At 37.0% G+C, this 17,115-nt stretch overlaps 1 protein-coding gene across 6 annotated transcripts in view; it reads right to left on the reverse strand.

Moving 5' to 3' along the window:
- RERE (arginine-glutamic acid dipeptide repeats) overlaps window positions 1-17,115 on the reverse strand; it is a 405,018-nt gene that overhangs the window by 151,297 nt on the left and 236,606 nt on the right. For all 6 annotated transcript variants that reach the window (XM_075993756.1, XM_012791485.3, XM_012791482.3 and 3 more), the window contains 3 exons: window positions 16,793-16,898; window positions 14,825-14,921; window positions 551-655 (listed from right to left, as the gene is read on the reverse strand). In XM_075993756.1, coding sequence (XP_075849871.1) covers window positions 551-655; window positions 14,825-14,921; window positions 16,793-16,898 — 308 coding nt within the window. The remainder of the gene's footprint in view (window positions 1-550; window positions 656-14,824; window positions 14,922-16,792; window positions 16,899-17,115) is intronic.

A 17,115-nucleotide genomic window follows, 5' to 3' on the forward strand; every position in this document is an offset into this window, starting at 1 on the left:
TAAATTATTTTGACCCTATGGCTTTACATTAAGAAAAATAATAATAATTCTAACTATTAAAAGGATCTGGGTGTATTGAGAACTACTAGTGTCTGACTCACATTAGCAGTCTTACTAAAGACATTTCAGTGAGTGCTGCTGGAGTTTTATTACCAATAGAGAACAAAATAAATCCGTAACCAAGAAACTTTCCAAAATAACCTAGTCTTTTTCAACACAATATCATGGAAGGTATGACAGAATGTGCATCAGCGAAATAATCTACCAATTCTTATTAAGTTCAAAACACACATCAGTAAGAATTATGTCTTTATTTTACCCTCTCTCAACCCAAATTTTCTCACTTTCCTTTTCCTGAATAAAGTAAAAAGCAAACAAGAAGCCACTTTAGATGCCAAAGACATTAATTACAACACCTCCGAAAGTGGTTTACCATAGGATTTTGGAGTCATTTTTGGTATCTTACTAGTATATTGTTCATGCACACACATACAGACAAGTGAAAAAAGGAGAAAAGTTCTCACTGAATGGACACAAGTAACTCACTTACCTTGTTTCAGGGTTGTAGCCTAATATGTAGAAAAATGAATCCACTCTGGCTTTAAATTCTCTAGCAGCAAATATGTCAGAAAAATGGGAGATATTACACTTCCCTCTGGGAAAAAGAAAAAAAAAACACATTAGTAATACCCCTCAATTGCCTTGCAAACCAAAATACTATTGGAGGGGTAGAGGTGGAGGAATCATATAACTAAACCCATGGTACACTCTGGGAGTCCGAAGCGGGCAGATTGCTGAAGGTCAGGAGTTCAAAACCAGCCTGAGCAAGAGCGAGACCCTGTCTCTACCATAAATAAAAAGAAATTAATTGGCCACCTAATATATAAAGAAAAAATTAGCTGGGCATGGTGGTGCATGCCTGTAGTCCCAGCTACTTGGGAGGCTGAGGCAGCAGGATCACTTGAGCCCAGGAGTTAGAGGTTGCTGTGAGCTAGGCTGACGCCACGGCACTCACTCTAGCCTGGGCAACAAAGCGAGACTCTATCTCAAAAAAAAACAAAAAAAAAAACCATGGTACATGCAGAATACAGCTCAAATTCCATACCTGATTACCTGTTCATTCTGTTTCATGACTGCTTCAATACACAACTTTGTAACTTAACTCCTTTTATTTCATCATTTTACTTATAAAGAAAAATTAATTAAAATAAAGATAAACTGGAGGCAGGACTGTGATAAAAGAATATTAAATAAATTAGAAATGAAGGGAGAAAAATTAAAACCATACTGAAAATACTTTACAAAAAAAATCAGTCTAAAGTCTTTCTAAATAATCAAACAAAATGGGCCTTTTCTTCCTGCAACATTATGATGGGCAAAAAGTATAACTGTTAAAGCTAAAATGAATAAGATTTGACATTTCTTTGGAATACAGCTTCTAGCCAGTAAGTATTTTTCTTCTCCTATAACATGCAAGACATTATCTTACTTGGAAATTAAAACCTAGAGCAATTTTAACTGTTTTAAAATAAAGATAGACTCCAATATATAAGGAGTACCCAAATTTTCAGGTAATGTTAAATGGCTATAAGATAGAAATCACTTTCCCATAGAAATGTTACAACAAAGAGGAGTAAGGTTTCCAGGTTCATCTATCAACAAAAATTAAACCACTTGTAGCTGAAAACTCTATAATACATACTATTAGAACTGTTTAAGCAATGTTTCCATGCACCAAATATGCACTGTAATTGCCAGAAACATTATACCAGGCAGTAGGGCCCAGCTTCCAAATATACACACACATAGGTAAATCCTGGGATTCCCAAAGCAGTAGGGGAGAGATCTAAGAACTATAACTCTCTCAGTGGTCACAGAAGGTAACTTTAATATCAAGGGGAAGTCAAGGGCTGCAGTGAGGTTAGATGGAATTGAAAGACCACAACTTCCCATTTCCTACCAAAAGCACCTCTAGCATGCTTCCAGGACATGGTCCCCCACTGCTTGAGCAAGCTACCTACTGCAATAAGGACTCCTTGATTGTGCACGTTAAAAACATACACATCAGCTAATGGCCTCAGCGTTAGGGAGAGAAACTGACTGGGGCATCAGCAGGGGTACATTCACTCACTCCCTACCAAGAAATTAAAAAGCAAGGTCCTTTCGCTCAAAGGCTTAATTAAGTAACTAGGTGACCAAAGCCTCAGTAATGGACAGAAGCTAAAATAGGTCCAGACCATCTCCATTTTTTAAAATTAAATAGCAATACTGCTGAATTATTAAAGTGCCCTTGGGAACTACAGATTAGAAAATAATCCAAGGTTACTGAGCACTTAAAACATGGCTGATACAACTGAGAAAAACTGAATTTTAAATTTTACTTAATCTTAATGAATGTATATTTAAATAGCAGCGTGTGGCTGGCAGCTACCATATTAAACGACAGAGATTTACACAACATTCCCATCATCACAGAAAGTTCTATCAGAAGTACTATAGAATACCTACTATTTGTAGATAACAAGATTCAATTCAAGGAAACTACACAATAAGCAACAACTTTCCAGGCCCAGAACTACTCCTCTAGAATTTAACTGGAACTAAAATAACCTTTTAGGAAAGAAAAGGCAGGTATGATCACTTTTACAGATGAACAATTAGCTCACTGTGAAACTACTCATCCATCCAAAGTGATTTCGTCACTGAAACCCAGAAGAAATAGATAAGTCCCTTTGTCAGAAAAATATGGATAATACTTCCTGCACCTATCTCATAAAGATATTAAGACAACCAAAGACAAAGTCTATGAAACTCTTTATACTACTCAATGGTATATAAGTTGTTATTTCTATTATTGACCATTACTAAAGGAAACTGATCCTTCTTTTATTATTCTTTATTATTTCACCCTGAAATTGGAATAATTAATGTATTAATTAAAGGTATAGAACCCCAGGATCCCACAATTCTCAACATAGGCACTGGAAATCAGACATGTTTAAGCCGGGGTTTAACAGTCTCAGCACTACTGACATTTTGGACTGAATAATTATTTATTTTCAGGGGCTGTCCTACACACTGTAGCATCCCTAGCCTCTATCAAGTAGGACCCACACACATATCATGGTGATCATCAAAAATAAATCAAAACATTGCCAATGACTCTTGGGGAGGGCAAAATTACTGGTTTGGGGAAAGCAAAAAGCAGAACAGAAGCACATCATCTGATAAATAACTATGTAGTTGTAGTAAATGGATTTTTTCTACCATTATGTCCTCTCTCTGCTCACTGTGTGTATATATATCAAGGGTATTGATTTTAGTATGTTAAACGACTTTTTACTATTTGACATAGTTTTATCATTAATTCTTTGAGGTTTTCCAGATATGCTGTAGTTTGTAAATAACTAGTTTTATTTCTTTACCCTTTCTTATTCTTCTAATTTCATTGTATCTCTAGTACAATGTGGAAAGTGGTGGAAATAGTACACATTCTTGCCTAGTTCTTGATCTCTGTGGAAATGTCTCTAAGGAATTCCCATTAAATGTGACACTAGCTTTAAAGATAATCAAATCAAAATCACACCTTTGGAGATAATCATATAATTTCATTCCTTAGATTAATTTGGTATATGATGTTAATGGAGTCTGCAATATGGAACCGACCTTGCATTCTTGGAATACATTCCAACTGATCATAATGTACTTTTTGTAACGAGGTATTAAAATTAAAAACAAACAGGATTTGATTAATTAGAACTAAATTTTCTTCTTAATTTCTAATTTTGTATTTCCTTCTCTGTACATTTTTATTGTTGCTGTTATTAATAACAGCTTTATTCAATAGCCTAAAAACAACCCAAATGTAAACAGGTAAATGAATAAACCAATGAGAAAAACCAGAACAGTGGCTGCTTCTGGAGGGTACGTTTTTTTTGTTTTTCTAGCCTTCCTGAATAAAATGGGTGGGAAGTTTTCAGAGGAAAATATCCTGAGGGAACATTCTGTGATATTTAATGTCTTATGGTCAAATAAATTTAATGCACACTTAATAACTGCATTTTGCTGCATATTAAAAAAATGAAGGACAATAAAACAATAAGAATCATTAGCATATAGCTGTGGCTGTTTAAAAGCTGGTATTTTCTTTCGGGTCATGGTGGTTCATGACTGTAGTTCCAGCAATTTCAGAAGCAGAGGCCATATGATTGCTTGAGGCAAGGAGTTTGAGACCAGCCTGGGCAACATACCGAGGCTCCATCTCTACAAAAAAGAGAAAAATTAGCCAGGCGTGATGACACACGTGTGTAGTCCCAGCTACTGGAAAGGCTGAGGCAGGAGGATCACCTGAGCCCAGGAGTTTGAGGTTGCAGTGAGCTATAATGATGCCACTGCACTCTAGCCCAGGTGACAGAGTGATACCCTGTCTCAAAAGTAAAAGAAAACAAAAATTAGCCAAGCATACTCCAGAGGCTGAGGCAGGAAGATCACCTGAGCCCAGGCACTGGAGGATTCAATGAGCTATAATTGCGACACTGCACTTCAGTCTGGCAACAGAGTGAGAATCGATCTCTTAAAAAAAAAGTATAATTCTCGGTAGTTAACCAGCCCTTGAGCTCTGACTATTGAGCAGAGGTGAAGACAGGGTTACCATAAGCAGATAAGGCCACTAGGATTGGCTCTGATTGGTTGGCATCCATTTGAAATATTTTTCACTTTACCTCTTACTGAATAATGCTTACATTTAAAAATGTGTGTATACAAACCAGACGTGATACCGCACAACTGTAGTCCCAGCTACTTGGAAGGCTGAGGCAAAAGTTTGAGCCCAGGAGTTTGAGGTTGCTGATGCCAGGGCACTGTAGCCCAGGCAACAGAGCAAGACCATATCCTCCAAAATAAATAAATAAGAGAGAAAGAGAGTGTGTGTATAGGTAGCATTTTAAGTATTTATATTGTTTACCAGAGCTCTGTTCTCACCATGCTCTCTCTCAAAAATAGGACATCATTTTGATGATGTTTGTGGAGGAGATGAGAAGAGAAAATTCGCCATCATGCACACCTCAATGAACTATATGGTTCCAGGGCGTTCAAAGGTCCCTTATACCTCATTTCTAAAACAATGCTTCAGGCCGGGCGCGGTGGCTCACGCCTGTAATCCTAGCTCTCTGGGAGGCCGAGGCGGGAGGATTGCTCGAGGTCAGGAGTTCGAAATCAGCCTGAGCAAGAGCGAGACCCCGTCTCTACCATAAATAGAAAGAAATTAATTGGCCAACTAATATATATACAAAAAAAAATTAGCTGGGCATGGTGGCGCATGCCTGTAGTCCCAGCTACTTGGGAGGCTGAGGCAGGAGGATTGCTTGAGCCAGGAGTTTGAGGTTGCTGTGAGCTAGGCTGACGCCACGGCACTCACTCTAGCCTGGGCAACAAAGTGAGACTCTGTCTCAAAAAATAAAAAAAATAAAACAATGCTTCAGTGGTAACAGAAATATGACTAAAGGCAGGGAAGCCTCATATCTTAGGTTCTTTCATTCATCAGTAAAGAACTTTTGCTGGAAAAGACTCATTTCGGCAATTCTTTGGTCTAGGGTAATAGACAGTTGTACACCCTGGACATTGTAGCATTTGAAGAGTCCTCTGGATAGTGGGAGGAGACTATTTAAAGAGGATAAAGAAGAGAGAAGAGAATCCATTTTATGCAAGGAGACACTCCATATGGCAATCGTGGCCCAGAAATTCATTCCCTTAAAACTGTTGGTAACTGGGGAAGTCATCTTATATCCAGACATATGCAACCCCCAGAGAAACTCATGAAGAGGTATACCAGCATGCAAACAAGGTTTGTAGTAGTATGTCTGCTTAAAACTATGATTATTACTCTTACCTGAATATGAAAACAAAAGATTTTGAGAGATTCACAATTGTGTCTATTATTAATATAAGCCATTTGATTGATGACAGGCATAGGATTTTTAAAAAAATTTATTTTCTGTTTCTTCTTCTGTTTCTCTTGTCTTCCTGTGGGTTACTTGAACTTTTTCCTTTTAGAATTCCATCTTGACTTGTCTCTAGTACTGTTTCTGAGTATATCACTTTTTACAGTTTTCTTAGTTGTTGCTCTAGGCGTAACAACACACCTATATAACTTAATCACAGTCCATGGATATTGATACTCTACCAGTTCTGGTGAGGCGTAGAAATCTTACTTCCACTTAGGTCTCTTTGCCTCTCCACTTTTTAATTTAATATAATTCTCTTACATTCCTTTGTATACATTCATCATAAAATCAGTGTGTTCTTTTGATTCATTTGTTATTCTTTTAAAATTTAAGTTAGGAATTTAATTCATTTACTTTTTATTGACATATTTAGTGCAATTATTTTTCCTCTGTTCACTACTTTAAGTACACAAAGATAGATTCTGATACATATATAGTGTTTTAAATATAATTTTTTAAAAAATTCTTTAACACTGGGTGTGGTGGCATTTACCTGTAGTCCCAACTACTTGGGAGGCTGAGGTAGGAATACTGTTTGAGTCCACTTGTTTGAAGCTATAGTGTATTATAATCACTCCTGTGAATAGCCACTGCACTCCAACCTAGGCAACAAAGCCAGACCTTGTCTCTTAAAAAAAAAAATTCTTTAATTTCAGTTTGCATTTCCTCTTATATCCAAGAGTTGCTTAATAAGAAGTTTTTAATTTCCAGGTGAAAGGACCTTCAGTTCTTTCTTTTTGTTAGTGAACTATACTTTCATTGCATTATAATCAGGCATTTTCTGTGACATAATGCATGATCAACTTTTTTTTTTTTTTTGAGATAGTGTCTCACTCGCTTGCCCTGGGTAGACTGCAGTAGAATCATCATAGCTCGCTGCAATCTCAAATTCCTGGGCTCAAGCAGTTCTCCTGCCTCAGCCTACTGAGTAGCTAGGACTACAAGCACACTTGATGATGCCCAGCTTATTTTTATTTTTTCTTTTTTTCCGTAGTAGAGACAGGGTCTTGCTCTTGCTCAGTCTGGTCTCGAACTCCTGAGCTCAAGGGATCCTCCTGCCTCAGCCTTCCAGAGTGTTAGGATTACAGGCATGAGCCACTGCACCTGGCTTCGTGATCAATTTGTGAGAATGTGCACCAACATATGTAAAAAGAATGTATATTCTCTATTATCAGAGGACTGAGTTCAGTATGTCTGGAAGAGTAAGTGCTTAGGGCAAAAAGTATAAAAATGTACGAAATCTATGAGGAAAATTTTTAAACACTCCTGAAAAATACAAAAATAAATGTGAACAAATGCAAAAATTTCCTCGGTTCTTAGATAGGAAAACTCAACACGGTACTTCTCCATAGGTTAATTAATAAATTCAATAAATACCAAAAAGCTATTTTATGAAACAAGTTAATACTAAGGTTCACATGGAAAAACAAATAACTAAAAAAGAGGGGAACAGACATTAAAACATACTATAAAAGCTCTATAATTAAAAGAGTGTAGTGCTGGCACATAAATGGACAAAAGAACAACAAAATAGAAGAGCAAGTCAAGAATACACATGGAAAACAATACATGACAAAGGTGACAATTCAAACCACTGGGGTCAACACAAACCTTTTAATAAGTAGTGCTGGGATAACTGGGTAGAATTTCTCTTTAAATATGATGTAGGAAAAGACTTCTAACTATGACTCAAAACACAGAGGCAATAAAAGACTGATAAATTTGACTAGACAAAAATAAGTTTTGAGGCAGGGTGTGGTGGCTCACGCCTGTAATCCTAGCACTCTGGGAGGCCATGGCGGGAGGATCAAGTGAGCTCAAGAGTTCGAGACCAGCCTGAGCAAAAGTTAGAGTCTGTCTGTACCAAAAATAGGGGGGAAAAAAAGTAAGTTTTGCATAATAAAAACTACAAAAAAATTTAAAAAACACTGACAGAAGTATAAGAAAATATTTGCAATACAACATATAGCACAGGAATACAAAGAACTTTTTAAAAGTGAAAGACTAAAACCCAGGAGAAAAGACATGAACAGACAATTCACCAAACAGAGAGATAAAAATATCCTTCAAATATGAAAAAATGTTCAAACTTGCTCACTGTTAGCTAAATAAAGTAAAATAACGCAAATAGCATTTTTCACCTATCATACTGGCAACATTTTAAAAAATATAATGAAACATTCTATTAGGAAAACAGGCAATCTCATACATTATTGGAAGAAATGCAAATTGGTATGTGTCTTCTGGAGGGAAATTTAGAAATAGCTAACAAACCGCATACATACATAAACCTTAAAACTCAACAATCCCACTACTATAAATCCACACTGAAATTACACATGCAACAATAAAAAATACACATATGCACAAGGATATTCACTACAGCATCATTTACAAATTGTAAAATCCTATAAACCTAAATGCCCACACACAAGAAAGCAGCTGAATAAACTATGGTACATCCAAATAATGCAGTAAAAGAGAACGAGAAACATCTGTAATGAACTGATGTGAGCAATTCCCATAACACACTGCCCAGTGAAAAAAGTAAAGCACAAAGGAGTATTTATGGTATCCCCCTCCATATAAGAAAGGGTTATAAGTAAACAGACATGTATGTGCCCATTTGTGAAAAGAAAATGCTGGAAGGATAGATAATCAAGTAAAACGATCATTTACACACAGCAAACATCAGAGAGGGAAAGCGGAGCATAGGAGCATGAAGGCAGGGCTGAATAGTCCTCTTTTTACAGCTCTGACCCTCGAAACCACGGCAGTAATCCACATACCCTCACCAATAAAAGAAACCGTCCTAATCAACCAGGAGGAACTAAAACTGGGATGCAAACACCAATGAAGAAAGTAAATGTATTATAAATGAACAAACACACTTAAGGAGCTATGAAAGAATACAAATGACCCAAATAACTTTGGAAAACAGTCTCTTGCCTGTATACTATAAGGCAAAAGACAAAAATCGAGTCGATAAATGTATTTCTCATAGGAACATGGATTACAAATTCTGAAACTAAGTTACATATATTTGAGAATTAAACAAAAGCAATATATTTTAAATAGTAAGAAATAGGTTTCTCATGGTTGAAGACAGAAGTTACAAGTAAAGGAAAGGGGAAGAATAAAATAAACCTTGTAGTGTTGGACTGGAATCCAAATTGTTAATACAACCTCATGGTTTTGGGGGTGGGGAGGAGCATATGCATGAGTTAGCACACATGCATACATATCCCAGTTCTGTCTGCTGAGAGGGCCTGGAAGCAATGGCACTTAGCAGTAATAAACAGGACTAATACCTACATCGTGGCTTCTAAACACTGTTCTCCACTAAAAGGGACCAGGATCCCTGCAGAATAGTTAATTCCAGCACTAGTGTTGAGAAATATAAAATGAAGGCCGGGCGCTGTGGCTCACGCCTGTAATCCTAGCTCTTGGGAGGCCGAGGCGGGCGGATTGCTCAAGGTCAGGAGTTCAAAACCAGCCTGAGCAAGAGCGAGACCCCGTCTCTACTATAAATAGAAAGAAATTAATTGGCCAACTGATATATATATAAAAAATTAGCTGGGCATGGTGGCGCATGCCTGTAGTCCCAGCTACTCGGGAGGCTGAGGCAGAAGGATCACTCAAGCCTAGGAGTTTGAGGTTGCTGTGAGCTAGGCTGACGCCACGGCACTCACTCTAGCCGGGACAACAAAGTGAGACTCTGTCTCAAAAAAAAAAAAAAAAAAAAAAAAAAAGAAAGAAATATAAAATGAGTCTGAGAACATCTTGTGGAGTCAGAAAATAATAAAGTGCTCAAAAATAAAGATGGAAGCTTGCTAAAAGAAACAAAGGGGCCAATCTGAAGTAGCTCTCAATAGCCAAAGCTGGAACAATTTGAGCAATAAAACCAATAATGATAATATTAAATTATAACCAATAAGATAAATATGCATACATTCATGATGATATAAATATTTGATTAAACAGATTAATGTGGAAGGACGGAGAGTTCTTTCCTACAGAATTCCAATTAATAAACGTAGAAGGAAAGAGGAAAAATAGAAAACCACCAGCAGCCAGCACAATAGTAATAACTGTGGCAGATGAAATTCACTGGCAGATGCTAAAATCACTGGGTAAAAGTTTAAGAAGGAAAATAATTTGCATAGTCTCAAAGTATCTCCCCCAAGTTAATTAACTACAGGAGAAAAGCTGCTTTACAGTTAAGAAACCTGGCAGAAACCACATTAATCAAGTGGTCAAGGTCAACATCACCAGTAATTAGCAATATCAACCTCACAAAGCCCATGATAAGATATACTCAGACACATACAATTTCTGCAATATTCTTGCCAAAAATGTGTAACTTCAGCAAAGCCAAAGTGAAGGACATTTGACAAAAAAATTAATCAATACTCTTTAAAAGTAACAAGGTCATAATAGGCAAGAAAAGACTGGGGAACCATTACAAAATGCAGGAGACTACGGATAACTAACTAAATGCAATGTGGGATCCCAAATAGGATCCTAAAACAAAAAAACCAAAAAAGTGGCCAGGCATGGTGGCTCATGCCTGTAATCCTAGCACTCAGGGAGGCCTAGGCGGGAGGATCACTCAAGGTCAGGAGTTCTAAACCAGCCTGAGCAAGAGCGAGACCCCATCTCTACTAAAAATAGAAATTAATTGGCCAACTAAAAATATATATAGAAAAATTTAGCCAGGCATGATGGTACATGCCTGTAGTCCCTGTAGCTACTCCGGAGGCTGAGGCACAAAGATTGCTTGAGCCCAGGAGTTTGAGGTTGCTGTGAGCTAGGCTGATGCTACAGCACTCTAGCCCAGGCAACAGAAACTCTGTCTCAAAAAAAAAAAAAAAAACAACCAAAAAAGTACATTGTTGGGCCAGGCCCAGTGGCTCATGCCTGTAATACTAGCACTCTGGGAGGCCGAGGCCAAGGATCCCTTCGGCTCAGAAGTTCGAGACCAGCCTGAGCAAGAGCAAGACCCGCTCTATACGAAAAATAGAAAAATTAGCCGGACATCATCTCGAGTGCCTGTAGTCCCAGCTACTCGGGAGGCTGAGGCCTGAGGATCTCTTGAGCCCAGGGGTTTGAGGTTGCAGTAAGCTATGAGGATGCTACTGCACTCTACCTGGGGCAACAGAATGAGACTCTGCCTCAAAAAAAAAAAAAAAGTACATTGTTGACATTCAAGCAATCTTTAGTGGTATTGTATCAATATTAATTTCCTGGTTCTGACCATTGTACTATAGTTACAGAACATGTTCACATTGTGAGAGGTTGGAGGAGGAATATATGGAAACTCAGTATTTGTAACTTTTCTGTGTGTCTAAAAATAGCTCCAAATAAAAAAAAACAAAATTTAGGCTGGGCACAGTAACTCACGCCTATAATCCAAGCACTTTGGGAGGCTGAGGCATAAGGAAGACCAGCCTGGGTAATATGGTAAAACCCCATTTTTACAAAAAATTAAAACATTAGTGGGGTATGGTGATGCACCCTATAGTCCTACCTACTTCAGAGGCTGAGGGAGGAGGAGCCCTTGAGCCCAGGAGTTGAAGGCTGCAATGAGCTATGATCATGCTACTGTACTTTAGCCTGGGTAAAGAGTATCTTATTAGGTGTTTTCACCACAGTACAGAGCCCTTCATCTATTACTACTAGATCAATAAGGCATTAAATGATGAATGAATAAACAAAGGAATCTGTAGGTTATGATGCCTAATTAAGTACTAAGCATGTATAGACCAAATGATAAAATGCTGTAGGTCAAAGTTATGTCACATATAAAAACAATCATGGATTAAAACCAGAAAGTGAATCTTAAACTGCAAAACTAAGAGCTCTGAGACAACATGAAACTCCTTAGGGAACTTGCAGAAGCTAAAGGATTTTTTAAATGCTAAGAAATGGTTATGAAATTGTCCACAGATATAATTCATCTATCTCAATCCCTAAACATATGTATGATTCTAGCTGTCCATAATAAAGTAAAGAGATAAATTAATTCAAGATGAAAAAGGAGATTAGAAGCCCAAAAGACCTAGTTTATGGTCTCTTGGCCCTGGTCTTCCAGAGAATCCATCTTAAAATATCTTCCTATAATATGAATCTCTAGGTAAGATCATAGCTTATGATCTGACCTACCTTAGGATGTTTTTTCCCAAGTGACTGCTTAACATAGGAAGCAGAAAATCAGAAAGCTGGAAAACAGCCCTAAGCCAATGAGACATTTAGGATTTCCTGTGCCGCCTTCCACAATCAATACTGGAGAATGCATTGATACAAGTGCACAGGAAACCTGAGAATGTTCCCCAGGTCACATGTTCTCAGTTCAATCTCAAATCAATCACTTCACATCCTTAGACCATCAATAAAACATTACCCTCAGAGGGAAAAAAGTAACATAGCAAACAAACAAACTGCAAGCTACAGATTATCTGCTCATTCTCGGAACAACCCCAGATGGCTCCCTGAGCTAAATTCTTCTCCTTATACCTAAAATATCTGAATATCCAATCAATCCATCCAACAGGCCACAGAGAAATAAAATAAGTGGGTGTTGAAGAACTGGATCATCAATAACTCAGTACAAAATTACATTTAATTTCATTTTTTTCCTTCCTTTTATACTTCTAAGAACCCAGCTGAGATTCAATGAGCAAAGTACTATGCATAGTACTAAGATATCAGTCTGAGTGTTAGAAGCTCTGTGAAGAGCATTCACACACTTTTTCCTACTGGATGTTGACCAGAATGAGTGAGACATTCAGGATTCTGTCACTTAGCCATCTGACCTTGAATACATTTGTCAAAGAAGAGCTCAAAGTTTAATAAACTTAACCCTGGTCACAAAGCTATGTGGCAAAGCCAGGATTCAAACTGACGTCTTCTGATTTCACAAGCCAACTAAAAATGCTTACCTGAGAATACGGTGAGTTCAAAAAACACTCTGCTCAAGATGCTAACTGTAATATGGCATTTATCGATGAGTATAATAAAGAAAACAAGCAGTTCTAGAAATTTAGCTTGAAAGGTAGTGACAGCCAAGGTCAAGCATTCAAAAATGGCAGTAATGCTAGGCACCTCAACACATATTTCTACAACTGTGAAGGCATCACAGTCTATTCTGAGTAAAGTCCCTCACTTTAGGTAGGGAAAAGCTACAATCTCACAATTTACGGAGAAGAGGCTATAGAGGAATTTTGTTTTCCTTTTGATTCATGATGGCTAAAGGACAAAGCTCTCTCTCCTCTTTCATAACCCAACTCTAACATCAGCTTGAAAGAGAAACTTATACATCAGTTTCCTCCTGAGTGAATGGAATGACAAGAGCCCCCTCAGAGTTACTGTGAGCTGGATGAATTCATATAACTGAGCTCTTTGATCTTTGAGAAGAATAGTGCTAAGCACTAACATTATCAGTCTCTTTCTTTTTTGTTCTCCTTGGTTTTTCCCCCCCTATTACATTCATTTGATCCCCTTTCATGTGCCTACAGACTATTTTATTTGTGTCTCTCTCAAAATTGAATTTATTTTTGGTAGTACTGGTTTATACCTATGGAGAAAGAAAAAAATCTTTCTGTGGATAAACCGTGAAAAGAAAAATTGGAAGAAAAAGTCAAACCTTAATCCTTTCCCCTCGCCCCCACCAAACAGACATCAAATATTTTTAAGTTAAAGTAATCTAGCCCTGGTGAAGAGAAAAGAAATAAACAGAGATCCCGGGTACACTGCTGCTCCATTCTGTTTCATCAGAGGTGATCTGACAGGCAACCCAAAGCTGCTTTCACAATGAGAACAATGCTGCTGAGAATGAGGTGGGATCGCTGAGCAATAGGAAGAAGGACACAGATGAGCACCAGCTGCTGGCAGTGCCAGCAAGTATTTAACGAATACCTACTAGGCCAAATCATTCAGTAAGAAAGTGAGCACTTATCAGCTGATGTCTCTGAAAAGATCCAATTGTCAAGTTACAAAAAGGATGCTGTATTTGAAGCCAACAAAATCAAATTTAAGATAAAAATTTTATAAAACATCTACCACTTTTTATGATGACTTTAAAGAAAATGCCACAGGAAAAAAGTTCTAATTAGTAAAGGTTCTTGTCATATACCCAGTGAAAAGAAGATCTAGTAGTACCACTTTAGTACCCTTTCACTGTAGTAGCCAGTGAAAGGTCAGTAACTTACATAACAACTTATCTCCAGAAAACAACTGTAAACCTAGCTAGAGTAAATTCATCTGGGTCCAGCCGGAATTATCTAAAATAACTTATTCTTTGATGCTGTGAGGTGAATCCAAAAGAAAAAAAAATAAAATAAAATAACTTATTCTTGCAAAAATGCTAAAATGAGATAAAAATGATTCTATAAATCTGAATGGCATTGATAAATACTCAAATATATTCATCTTAAGCAATTATGTCAAAATATGTTGAATAACCAGTTACATACCTCACATACTTATTTAACTGAAACTCTAAATCACAAACTATAGTAAATAATAGCAGGATGATAACTTTCAAGGAAATAAAGATATGATAATATAGAGGGGGGTATAAAAAACTAAATTATACACACACAAAAAAAAAAAATAGAGAAAGATAAAGCCAGATTAGTGAAGATACAGGTAACCTCTAAAACTTTAATAATCCAGAACTGACACTGGAATGCAAGCTTACTGAGACCATGGCAGTAGTCTGATTAATATAATGATTACCAAAAGAGATCAGGATAGATTAGCCTTTTTACCGCCCATATTCAATAATTTCTTCAGATGAAAACCACATCTCTGGTACTTACCTAAGGGCAGCAGCATGGTAAGTGTCAACATAATCAGAAATGAAGAGCTCTCGGTTCTTGATAACCGGGTCTGTAATGACAAGTTCTCTTCCAGAGTCTGTCAAAAAAAAAAATTCGTTAATTAAGAGGACATTAAAATTCAGTTTCCCAAAACAAGTAGGAAATTGTTGCAGAACTTTCTTTCATGTGTACCTCGTTCTAGAGAAAGCACAATAAATAACCAGGCCTGGTTAGCATCAAAGTATACAAAATAGAAAACAGCAATAATATATATATATAACAGAATAACAAGAACAGTATACAGGTTTTGTGAATTAATGAAGTATCTTGTTGGTTAGGTTTTATACCCTTTATTAAGTTCCTACAGTTTATTAGACTGCCTAAGCACAAAATGAAAAAAAGAGCAGAAATAACTATCATATCCTAACAACTCGTCAACTACTAAAATATTAGGTGATCCTATCCGTTCTTATTTTTTATTGCTAAATATTCCAAAATAAAGTGAAATCACATACTTTTTCAGTTGAAAAGCACAGCCAAGTTACTACTTTTAACAAGGAACCATGCCTTAACAGAAGTTTTTATAGTTCCATGGAAGGGAAAAAAAAACAACAGTAAAATTTTTTTTAAAAATCCTTCAAAATTATTTTTGACTACTGATTTGTTGATTCAAAATCTATCAGCAAAAGCAGTGGGAAGAGTGGGAAGAGCACAGGCATCAGGGCCAGACAGAATCTGATCCCAGCCCTAGCACCACTACTTAGAAGATGCATGGCCTCTGCAACTCCCTTAGCATCTCTCAACCTCAATTTCCTTATCTAGAACTAGGGAGTAACAAAACCTACATCGTATGATTAATGGGTGACAAAAATCACCTAGCATGAGGCCTACCACCTATCAAGAATCAATTTTTTTAAAGCTATTTATTATACATCTGCCCAATCATAATTATACAAATTATGTACATATCTCATGTGTCAATAAAGTTATTGAGCAGAAACTACAATGCCAGAAGGAGAAAAAAGTAAAGTTGCCTAGAAATACTTCCCTATTGTTCTGAAAGTCAAGAATCAAGCTGAATTCTGAAACATAACTCAGAAAGCTTTGTTTTGAAAACTGAAGTTCACAATCCTGAATTCAGAGAAGTTCAATAATACAGACAAAAAAGGAAAATATATATAAATATATACACACACACACACATATATATGTATATATATATATATAATTCTATAGAGGTTTAAATATTATTTGTTCATCACTAGATGAAAAAAAGAAAATATACACACATATACACATATAATTCTATAGAGGTTTAAATATTATTTGTTCATCACTAGATGAGAAAAAGGAATTAAAAAATGAAAATTGGGCCGGGCGCTGTGGCTCACGCCTGTAATCCTAGCTCTTGGGAGGCCGAGGCGGGCGGATTGCTCAAGGTCAGGAGTTCAAAACCAGCCTGAGCAAGAGTGAGACCCCGTCTCTACTATAAATAGAAAGAAATTAATTGGCCAACTGATATGTATATAAAAAATTAGCCGGGCATGGTGGCGCATGCCTGTAGTCCCAGCTACTCGGGAGGCTGAGGCAGAAGGATCACTCAAGCCCAGGAGTTTGAGGTTGCTGTGAGCTAGGCTGACGCCACGGCACTCACTCTAGCCTGGACAACAAAGCGAGACTCTGTCTCAAAAAAAAAAAAAAAAAAAATGAAAATTGTTATTTCCAAAAAAGATCTATCTCTATCACAAGTTTAAAGGGAATTACTATCAGCACATGTTCAGAGGTTTAAAATAAAAAGCCAAAGTAATGAAAGAACTGGGGGTGGAGATGGGGGCAATTCCAGTAATGTTATTTATAAAAAGCTTTTACAGAGAAAATTTACCATAGTGGTTATGTCCATATAATGAATGCAAAGAACTTTGGCCAAAGCTAAGAAATGTAAGAATCAAACCAGAAGGACATATTTACCATTTTCATTATGTCGATCCTGAACCAAATGCTGATACACAGAATCTGGGACTTCAGACTGACGGTAGTACCATTTGACGTTCATGAGTAGATGGTCCCTCTTACTCTGAAAAGGAAAATCTAACAGCATTAGGAACAGGATTTCGGGTGTCCACAAGTGTCTATCATACCTATGGCCAAAAAGCCCCTGTAAACAGGTGGACAGGTTGATAGGGAGACACACAATTACCACCAGGACCACAACAACACATAAGTCAATTATAAGGTCAAATTTTAGTTTTTTTAGAAAATCCTAGCCACAGCACCCCTTTCACCTTACCCCT

Source organism: Microcebus murinus, chromosome 2 (assembly GCF_040939455.1).
Source record: "Microcebus murinus isolate Inina chromosome 2, M.murinus_Inina_mat1.0, whole genome shotgun sequence".
Taxonomy (NCBI): Eukaryota; Metazoa; Chordata; class Mammalia; order Primates; family Cheirogaleidae; genus Microcebus; species Microcebus murinus.